We start from the raw sequence: 11,700 nt of genomic DNA on the forward strand, positions 1-11,700 counted from the left end.
ACAAAATGGGAGGGTGGAGTTATGGGCGGGATTGTTTTTGTACGAGGTTGTATCGTTGTGGGGACAGGGGGTACACGATGATACATTCCCCAGGAGGCCTTTACAAAAACCCCATCTGCATATAAGCCTTGTGGAAGAGCGTGTTTAGGCAGCTGCAGAGAATTCTGCAGCAGAGTGGGCATGTTCTGCCTTGGTTTTTCTTCACAGACCTGGTATGCTAGGACTTTCATCATCTGAGAGCTGAGCCTGCCCTTTCTGGGAAGAAAGCTATGAAATTCTGAGATATTGAAATAATTTTCAGCAAACCAAATTGACTGCATGTGCACCTAAAGCTTTTCAGAGTATGCAAAGCAGAAATTAGTACTTTTTTTCTTATGCCAATGTTTGCAATAGACCACAAAATTGTTCTTTACTAATGTGATGCAAGTGCTAGAGAAGGAATTCTGACATGTAGCAGAGATGCTATGTAAAGTGTATTGGAGTTTTCTCTCTTAAATAAGCCTCCAGTGTCCACTGACTGACTCATGCCTGTGAGAACAAAGATTGTCTCTAATCTTTCTCCAGACCGTCTCACATCAGTTCTTCCTAATAGGTATCAAGGGTTTGTCTGAGATCAGTCAACTGATTATTCTGGGCTCTCCTTCTGTGGATTATTTTAACATATCAGAAAATTGAATCCTGAAAGACTATTCAAGATGATTGACCTGTCATGGAAGGGAAAACAAATGTATTTGCTTTAGTTCAGTGCCAAAGGCAAACCACCTACATTTGACTACAAAAACCATAAAACAAGTATTATTTGATTATTAACTCCACAAGCTACAGAAAGGAAGCCTTCACAATGCTCAGAGACAAGATGGAGAGTGAGGAAGCTCTCAAATTAGAGGAATTCTGTTTCTAGTGAACGACAGCCTTTGGGTACATCTGCATGTTTTTTAGATCTGCAAAATGAGAATAGCAGGTAATATCCATGGCATAACAGGGAGACTGGAGAAAAGTTGCAAAAACAACTTGAGGTGAAATGTAGACAATAACTACCAAAAGCTCTGGCAAATGCTTTTATGAATGCTACAGATTATACAGTAGATTTCAAGCTGGTTTTCTGTCAAACCCCTTCAGATAGAGATTGAGTGACCTTTGAGTTTTCAAATACAGTAATGATTGCTTAAGCTTCTGCTTATAGTGAGTCAACTGCAGTGCATCCCTTTTCTTAGCTTATGATACAACACTTTGTCACCGTGAATGCTTATAACTTGCTTTTCGGCGATGGCACAAAACTTACAGTAATAGGTAAGAAATTTTTGTTTTCCCTTTCAATTTTTTAATTTTCTGTCAAACCCCTTCAGACAGAGATTGAGTGACCTTTGGGATTCCATATACACTAATGATCTCTTAAGCTTCTGCTTATAGTAAGTCAACTGCAGCGCGTCCCTTTTCTTAGCTTATGATACAACACTTTGTCACTGTGAACACCGGTAATATGATTTTTGGCGATGGCACAAAACTTACAGTAATAGGTAAGGAATTTTTATTTTCTCTTTCAATTCACTTCTCTTTAGAGAACTTCACTTTATCATTGTTCTCCCTTCCATTATTAAACTGATGTGCTCCTGATGTGCTAGTAAACCAGTCTACTTTGGAGAATAGACTAAGTTTAGTACTCTCGGTAAGGACGCGTTTCATTTTGGAGAACTAAATGAATGCGTACCAGTGAAAAAAAGCTGTCCATATAAAGAATTAGGATAGGGAATGGGTTAAAAAATGTGGGCATATTGTAAGAAAAATTGCCGTAATAAATCAACATATGCAAAAATCCATATTTCCCCAAAAGTATATCTATTCTCTGTAATGCTAGTTCTCCTGGGGCTACAGATGATTAAGGAAAAGACAATGAAAAGCTATCTGTCTGTCTGGAAAGAACTGACTTACAGTTACACTTTGAACAGGTCTACAAAACAAAATGAAGACTATACAATCTTGAATTACTTCGGATCTTTTCAGGGTAAATGAAAGCATGTGTTGTCTCAGATAACTGTGAAAAACAAATGTTCTAGCATTTTTGGTTGATAAAACAGAAGGCACAAATATTTGACTTTATAATAAGTAATACTATGAGCTCTCTGCAGCTGTTAATTCCTTGTTAGCATAGAAAGTAACTCTCCATAGCACAGCAAATTTCTTTCCACTAAACAGGCTCATCAGGGTGGTGATAAAAGATCATTAAGGACAGCAGTCTTTCTATTTCAGCATAGATGCTCAACAGCCACTGAAAGCCACAGAAACAGAGTGTATGTTTAATTTCATATAGAAGGAGCTCTAAGGAAATGTTTCTTTCAAGTCCACATTTATGAATTTGGAATCTCCAATCCAGGGGAAAACAAGGTTGCTTCTAAGACTGATAGATGATGGTGATCTCTTCTCATTGTGTACTTCTCCTGGAGACTTTTGTACCACATTGTGCCACTACAGAATAAATTGATTACAAGTGATAAAATTCAATTTCCAGAGGAAAAAACTCAGTGAACAGTTGATTTTTCAAAATCCAATGTGTATCTGAGGTGCCTGAACTGATAAAAATGAATACACGGATCCCTCATCAGCCACAGACAAGTATGCAGTTAACTTCAATAGTCATCACTAAGAGAACAGAAAGAATAAAAGCAGAGACTTCTTTCCAGGGAAGGAGAAAGGGAGGCTGTTTAGGAACTGCAGCAACTGGGAGAGTGGACTAGGATCCTGTGCTATATGTTAAAAGTATTTTGCAAGTGAAGAAAAAAGGCATTTATTTTACAAATGAAGAGTATTCACAATGTTGAAAAAGATGAGGAAATTAGGGAACTGAGGCTGTTTAGTTGAGAATAAAAATATTATTCTTCCTGCATGTGGAAATTATTTTCTAATATTATACCTAGATAAAGGGGTAAATATCCTCTAAAGAAATGGTGAAAGCTGCAACAACTAATGCACCAAAGCCCAAAGCAAAAGGACTCTGAACGCAGTATTTCTGATATGGATCTCAGCTGGTTAGACCCCTAGATGTGGTGGTGTTCCCTTACAGACCTCTGTTTTTAGGGACCATAGATTGCTGTACTCTGTGTTTCTTCTTTTGCTGGTACCGCATGAGGGGAGGGTTAGTCCTCAGGTTTGTCTCGGAGGACTGAGAGTAGAGGAGAGGTTTTTCTGCAGCTGCAAAACAGTGTGAATAATGACAGACTGTACTTTGGAAGTGGGACAAAACTCACAGTCATAGGTAAGTTAGAACTCAGATCTCTGTGATATATGCAACACTGGTTTAGGGTACAAGAGCATTCTTAATTAAAAGCAGAATAATGATCTGTAATAATTTTCATAGAGCCATGAGAACAGGATTAATGCTTTACTGGTTGCTTATTAAAATGAGATACGCTATATGGAAGTGTAGGGTTTGCAGGCATAAATTTTGAGATCTTTCTGTCTGTAGCCTTTGTCTTTCATTTCTGGGAACATCATGAAGGGAGAAAGGAATAAATAATTCTGTTTCCTGCCATTCTCCAAGAAAACATTAGAGAGGTTGAGAATGAAAAATGCTTCTTCAGTCTGAAAGTTTTTGCATTTCATCTATGTAACAATCCAAAGCAATGTTTCAGAGGTAGAGTCTGGATTCTACTGTGTGCTGAATCAGGCAGGGAAAGAATAATATTGCTGGCACTTTGCTTGCCTCTCCATAGATGATTGGCAGGCTGCCTAACATTGCTTTGGGACACTGGCATCTGCTAACAGTCCTTTTCACAACTTCTGATTCTCTCAGGGCACTTTTCTCCTCTATTGCTTCTCCTTTTCCTAGTTTGCTGTCTCTGCCTTCTCCCCTCCCAGGAATGAATTTATCATCACCTGTATCAAAGCACTTTGGAATCACAAGGCAAAGTAACCTTTCCCATCCGCTAGTGCCACATCTGATAGCAAGCTGTAGAAATACACACTGGTGCCTGTTCCTTTAAACAGTACCGTTTTAAGGAACTAAGTGTCTGGCAGGAAAAGCATAACGGCACTGAGAGTTATAGCCTGATTGTGTGCAGCTGTGTAGCTGGGCTACTTACCTTTGGAGCCGGCACTGTGCTCAGAGTTATAGGTAAGTAGCTGTGATTAACCCAAGTGCTCAACGCAAGTTTCCCTTGCGTTGATGATCTGCAGCATATAGACAGATGATTTTAAAATGAGAGCATGAGTGAAAGAGAACAAGAAATTACAAAACTGACCTTGTCATGATGGGAATGGAGGAACTGCAGTACTTTTTCTCTTAGCCGGATGAAGACTGGGTGACTGAGAATGCATGAGTTTATGCATGGAAGGGATTAAGCTTTGTGCCAGTGTCTACCATGAACAGTGTGGAAGATGAGAACACAATGGACTGTTGATAACACTTTTTTCTGGTTGCCACTGTTCTTGCTTTTACCAGTCTCATTATTCCATTTAAAACATACTAATTTTCTGGCTTTCTTTGTCTTTCCAGTAGTTTTACCATTCTTGCAGCCTGCCTTTTTCACCTACTTTCCTCTTTGTCTTTTTTTTGGTCTGTTCAATCTCTCTCATTTTTCTTTTGTGTCCTCCTTTTGTTTCCATCTCTTCACTCATTAGCCATTTAGGCTATGAGTCAATAAACTTGTCAGAGATATTTTTAGGATAGGAAAAAGAAAATCATAAAACCAAGTGCTAAATGGGAGCAGTAAAAGTGATCAACTTCATATCCACTAAAAGGAAAGCAGAGCAGTGCTAAATCTTCTAGGGAATTATCTATGTTAATATCTAGGTACGATTAAGGTTAACATTTGGAAGCAAACACTGGTGCTTAGGAGTCAAGATCTATGCAAGATATAAATTTCTGCTAATTCTGCTAACACTGTACAAAGGAGAGAGTGATCAGGAAGGACATCTACAATTTATGGTGCCTTCACACTGAAATAACAGTAATAGTTTTCTCTTTGGCTCCATAGCTCTCTCTGCCTTTCTCTTTCCACGAGCATTCTGCAGACGTGTTGGGTTTATCGTACTAGATGAGTAAAAAAAGCTCTGTACTCGGTATATTCGGGAAAAAATGGCTTTTGAGGACAGTGGCTAGCTTTTGAGCAACTTCTCATTGCTGCTTTGTACATTCTTTTGACTGGAATCTGTTCTCATTAGTTTTACATGTAGGTATTAAACACTATAGGACAGGGGACAACTTTTGGTTTGTAGTGTATAGAATCTTGCATCATTTTGTGAAGTTGTGTAGTCTAGGATGAGGGCTTCTCATACCTAGGATAACCTAAACAAGAAATTGCATAAAGAGATATTTATTAGTCTTAAAATAGGATGGCAAGTTAAGACCCAAAGCAAAATTTGCCCCAGACTGATTCATGTTACCTGCCTCAGGTGTTCTTCACTTCAGACAGGGAGAATGATTAGCTCTTCCCTTTCAAGTCACCTCTTAGATAGGGTGTCCAAGTAGGGTACCACATGACAGTATCATTTTGAACACTACAATGACCATCATGTCTTAGCTACATCTTCAGGAATGTAGCTCAGTCCCTTGAAGATGCTTGTGCCTTAGAACAGACTTCCTTATCTATTAATACAATATTACAAATACAGGCCTTACAGCATAACTGGGTACTTTTCTGCCCATCTGTTTGCTAAGCTTCTTTCCAACTCTCCTGTTCCTCTGACAGAGGCAATACTAGAAATTCAAATACTCATGCATTTCTGTAGCCAGACCTTTTATGTTTCTGTGTAATAAAGGAAAACAAATGTTTTCAGTTTCGCAGTGTCCAGTATCTAATAGATATTAATTCTCTATTAGACAGTTGTTAAAAGGCCAGGTATATCAGAAGTAACATAACACAAATACAGTACAATTTTCAGGAGTTTCTGACTGAATAGAGTAATGGAGGCTCTGAGCCATATTGCTTTCTGTTTCAGAGAAGGATAAGGAAATCATACCTCCATCTGTGGCCATCTTTTCCCCATCAAAGCAGGAGATCCAACAGAAGAACAAGGCCACACTGGTATGCCTGGCATCTGGTTTCTACCCTGACCACCTGACTCTGGTCTGGTTCGTAAATGATGTCAAAAGGACAAAAGGAGTGGGGACAGATGAATTCTCCACACAGAATGGGAGTACCTACTCACTGACCAGCCGACTGAGGATCCCAGCCTGGGAATGGTTTAACCCTTTGAATAATTTTGAGTGTGTTGCCAGTTTTTTTCAGAATGGAGAAAAGAATTCCATACACAAAGTTATCTCTGGTGATGCTGGTGAGTAAAAAAGATGTATCACCATGCTGTACAAACTAGAAATCACAAATCAGAAGAGTGTGTGCTACGATATAAAACATGTCTGTGAAAAACTTCTATCCAGGATGTTGTTATTGCAAAGTATATATCTAAATATGTAGGTATTACCATATGTCTCTCCTTATTCCTGGGCCTCTCTGCCTACATTAGCATTATACATCTATAGTTTCTCCAGCTTTTCACTGAGAAATCTCTGTAGTATAGTAAAATTTATAGTATAATAAAATATATATGACACTAAAATGAATTACTGAATTAATGAATTATAATGAATTAGGCAGTATTTTGTAAACTGAAACTTCTAAAATTTATGTTCTGTTTGATTTGAAGAGAAACATGACTTTCAGTTTATTTTTGTCTTTCAGGTTGTGCAGTTAGAGAAGGTACGTGTGTCTTCTCACAGGCAAATATCTGTATGTATTTTAATTCCAGTTTTACTGACACTAAGTACAAGGTGTGTAAGATTTCTACTACAGTAATAACTTCTACTTTCTCATCCAAGTGATTTGTATGTTAGATTGAAAAAAAAAGAAATAAGGAAGAAAAGACTTTGGGAGGGTTGTTTGTGCATACTGTATGTAGCAGTGGTGTTGGGTTTTAGCTCTTCCCTATGATTCCCTTTTGAAAACATAGGAGAAATAGTGGAACCTTCCTGTAGAGTGTAATTTGCTCTTTATCATCTCCTCCTGTGTTTAACAATGCCTTCAGTTGGGAATATTCTTGCTCAGCCATGAAAGAAATGATTCATACTTATCTAAGTGATTATGACATGAAGATTCAGAATCCAAAATTTTGAATATTTCCTATATATTTTGAATATTTCCTATAAAATTTGACATACTTCTGATGGCAAGCCACATCCCCCTCCAAACTGAAGTTACGTATGGAGGATATCCAGATTACAAATTACATTTCTTTCCTTTATGTATACATATTTACTCACTCCTGTTTTTCACCAACTTCTTTATGTTTCAGAAATCTTAAGGCTGAACCAACACTGAGGTGGTATCTCAATACTACTGCAACTCCTTAAGAGTGAAAAATCTACAAGAATAAACTTCTAGAAGCCATGTTATTCTGGGCTGTATAAAATTAGCCTGATATGTCAGCAGCACTCATAAGACCACTGACAGTAATGAGAGAAAAAAAAATCTTATCTTGTGATTCAGCTTATTTTGTGTTCCTAAGAGGGAATTCAGATGAAGAGCCTAGTTTTTCAGTAGGTGTGGCAACACAGTATTTTCTTAGCATAAACCCGATCTCTGTCTTTCCCAGATTTGCTTTCTCTTTTGGTTCTTCAGATCACTGTGTTCTTTCCCATCTCCTGCTATCTGGTGTCAACAGAAACATTCATTTGGCTCTAGTTCCTTTATGTTACTTAGCTAAAGATTTCAAGGGTTCATATTTGATTAAAACTACATTAGATCTAGTATCTCGTGATGATGACAATTCAATACATAAATGATGTTTGCTTTGCAGACTCGTACTTGCGGTATGGAAATTCCGTGAAGCTCACTTACCTCATTCTCTGTGGCAAAGCCTTGATCTATGCAGTTTTGGTGAGCAGTCTGGTGTGGAGAGCCAAGGTAAGCTAGTGTGCCACCTGAAAGCTGAGCTTACTCACTAGTAAAGGATCAATGGATGCAGGCTAGATCTATTCTCAGACCTATGATTTTTCTGCACGTGCTTTGCCAGTCTTTGTGCAGTCTAGTTCGAAAAATCATAAGAGATGAGTTTTCTATTCCTGTTTTTCCAGAACTCAAATAAAATCAATGCTATCTAGTGGAGAAATTCCTTCTCAAAATGGTCTTTAAACACATGAAAAAGATGAGACTTAAGGACAAATTCCGTAGAAAGTAAAGGAGGAAAATGTCAGATATATGGTACTTTCCTATAGCCATTAAAAAGAGACTTATGCCTGCAGTGAAAATAACAAGCAGGTTTTTTGAAGCGATACAGGGGATAAATCTGAACAAATGTTTGCAAAGATTTACAAAGAGTAGTGGGGTAAACGTGAACAAATGGGAGAAGTTGAACTAACTGCCAGGAAACACTTCTTATTAGTAAGTTTCTCATATGGTTGAAAGATATACCCAGTGAGAGCAGTGGAAGCCTCAGCACTTTTCCCTTTAGAAGCAGAACAGGGAGATGTATTTGAAAAGTGAGCTGGCAGAGTTGGAGGCAAGTATGAACACAATCTCAATTACATTTTTGGACCTTTTCCAAGGATACCAGAGGGAGTGCATTTGTATTTTACTGGATCATAATCACAAAATCACAGGATGGTTTAGTCCAGAAAGAGCCTTTAAAGATCATCTAATTCCAACCCTGACATGGGCAGCAACATCTTTCACTGGACCAGATTTTTCAAAGTCCTATCCAACCTAGCTTTGAACACTTCCAGGGATGGGGCATCCAGAGCTTCTCTGGGCAACCTGTTCCACTGTCTCACCACCCTTACCATAACAAATTTCTTCCTGAAGCTACCCTGTATCAGTTTAAAAACAGTGCCTCTTGTCCTGTCACTGGAGGCCTTGGTAAAACATCTCTATTTTTCCTAAAAGTCTTCTTGTATATTGAAAGGCCTCAAGAAAGTCTCCCCAGAAGTTTCTCTTCTCCCTTCTGAAGAGGGCTTGTTCTCTCAGTCTGTGAGAGCAGAGCAGAGGAGCAGAATCACTTCCCTCAACCTACTGGCCAGACTGGGCTTTTGATGTAGCCCAGGATATAGTTGGCTGTTCGGGCTGCAAGTACATACAGCTGGCTGACATACAATTTTTTATGCACCATTACCCCAAATTCCTTCACCACGGGGCTGCTCTCAATCCATTCATCCTCCAGTCTGTACAGATCCTTGTGGCTGCAGGGTTCACATGGGCCCACTCTTTCAGTCTGTCCAGGTCCCTCTGGATGACAACTCTTCCCTCAAGCATATCAGCTTCCACTAAGCTTGGTGTCATATCTTGCTGAGGGTGCACTCGATCCCGGTATCAGTGATGAAGGTATTAAATGGTGTTGGTCTCAGTACAGGCCCTTGAGGGAAACCATTCATTGCCGGTTACCACTTGGACGTTATATCATTGATGGTAACTCTCTGGGCATGGTCATCCAATCAACTCCTGTATTTGTTTCTTTTGCTTGGTGGTGGTGGTGGTTGTTATTATAATTTCTAAAAAATATTTTTTATTCTGTTTTATTTTCAATTAGGTAGGTGGCAAGTTGTATAAAGAATGAATGAAGACCCCTCTTCATCACATCAGCAGGAGCACAAGTTATACCTCTACCTTTCCATAGCAAAGGATCTGTGCTTCTAAGAATTTCTAAATATTTTTTGATGGTTCTTTGTCCCACTCCTGTTCTCCACTTTTTTGTACTCACTACTGGATTTATCCTGTGCTTCCAGATTGTATATTATCATAGTGTATTGTCTCATATGTTTAAAACTAGCACCTTTTTAGGTGCTCAGAGACTGAGAACTCAGCTCCTTAATTTAGGAATAAAGTTTTAGCTTTTTTTCCATTGAAAAAACACGAGTTGTTGTCTTTTAATTTGGTCTTTTGTAGGAATAATGTCCTACCACACCACTTTCAGTGATGAGTAGTGTCATAAGGAGCTCACATTAAAGATCATTCACTGACAATCCTTACAGGAATAATTTATCTGTTATGGGAACAGTACTTAGACTGTGTACCAACAACTGGAGCAAGTCTGCAGGCTTTAGAGGCTTGCACACTCCAGTGGCTGATTTCTAGCCAAAAGCGATGCATAATTCAAAGGTGGTAGACAAGGAAACAGAACTCCAGCCAGATGAGAAGTGACACCCTCTCAGGAGAGGCATGGTAGCTTCTTTCTCTCTCACTGTGTTCTTACTTGAGATTAGCTCGGTGATGGCACCACACTCATTGTGTTAGTGAAGAAAAATTTTGTGAATAGATTAAAGGTCGCCTGACAGTTAATGTGTTTGTTTCAAAAGGATGACAGGTTTGAGAAGAAGGTGGCATACCTTTTTTAATGTCATTAAAGGGAAAAAAGTATATCTAAGTGCTAGAGTACAGATGGGTATAATCCTATAAAATGGAGTTATTTTTCCTGCTCTGTGCTTGTCACTCCTTTAATCTCCTCTAAACACTTCAAAGCAAGAGAAAATACCTTATTGTACAATGAGATTTATTGGGTGTTCTGATTACAGAAATTATTTATGTAGTCTCAAGGCTGTTTCAAACAAAATGGAGAACTGTTTCCTGAAAATAATTTTTTTCAGAAATGTCTTTATGGATCTCACATTCACAAGATGTGAACAACCTGGCCAAGTGGAAGGTGTCCCTGCCCAGGGCAAGGGGTTTGGAACTAGATAGTCTTTAAGGTCCCTTTCAACCCAAACAATTCTGTGATTTTATGATTCTATGAAATGGAGCACTTTTTGTTGTCCTCAACCAAATAATTTAATTGTCCTTCAATAATTCACACAAAGTCTTAGTATTTGCTTCACTGTTAAGACAGTGGAAGGTAATTTGAATTGATTTCTCCATTACACAAACTGAGCACAGAGAAATAATCTCAGCCATTTGGACACCTATCAGTGACCTTTTACAAATTTTACCAATAATCTTTATCTGTGCTTACACAGAATCACTGCAGTTTGGAGGAGAAACCAAACTGACTGTTACAATTAATAGAATGTTATTTACCAAGTGTGTTTGAAATAAAATGAAGGAAGCCCAGAAAGAATTTTTCTTTAAATTATTTCTTTTTATATCTATATTTTCTATTTTAGTGAAGTCATGTTTAAGTTCCATTATGTATCAGTGAGAGAAACAATCAGTTGATGATCAGTCTTCCAGTTGCAATTGTTGTTCTCATAAATATTTTTACCATGTTTGCCCTGAACATTGTGAAATACTAGGTAATTTTGCTTTTGAAAGATTCAAGAAAATAGGCAACAATACTGAAGAAGGGAAAAAACCCCAAAGAGAAACACAGACATGTTCTAGGGTAGCCTCTAGAAGAAGAAATAAGATGTTTTGATTCTTGAAACAAAAATCACAAGCTAACTTGCAGATCAAGGCAGTAACACTCTATTCAGGAATAGAAAGATAAACCAAGGGACAAATTAGACCTCTAATTATGCATTTCCAGGAGGAGAAGAAGGGTTGATGACAAGGAACTGCTGTCTGAAAATCAAAATAATATGCTTAAGAAACAGCATTTGAAAAAAAAGATGAAGCATATAGTCTAGAGTGAAGGAATTAAAAAAAGGTTAGTGAGCAACTTCTGTGCCGAGTGGGGCATGGAATAGGGGAAATTATCAGTTGGCACAAGTCAGTATTCCAGGGTTCTGCGAACAGAAAATAAACAGCTCCATACTCCCCGCAGTTGGTGAATTCCTGTGCCCAA

General features: G+C 38.3%; 1 gene segment (V, D, J or C); it reads left to right on the plus strand.

Annotated features, from left to right (window-relative positions):
- The first annotated feature begins 884 nt into the window (after window positions 1-884).
- On the plus strand, window positions 885-9,834 carry LOC114065699. The segment is given in 5 exon segments: window positions 885-1,290; window positions 5,935-6,270; window positions 6,675-6,692; window positions 7,789-7,895; window positions 9,514-9,834. Coding segments are annotated over 5 exon segments (561 nt in total).
- Window positions 9,835-11,700: the final 1,866 nt, after the last annotated feature.

This window comes from Empidonax traillii, unplaced genomic scaffold (genome assembly GCF_003031625.1).
Source record: "Empidonax traillii isolate 1590-97213 ecotype Southwest subspecies unplaced genomic scaffold, ASM303162v1 scaffold688:size580741, whole genome shotgun sequence".
Taxonomy (NCBI): domain Eukaryota; kingdom Metazoa; phylum Chordata; class Aves; order Passeriformes; family Tyrannidae; genus Empidonax; species Empidonax traillii.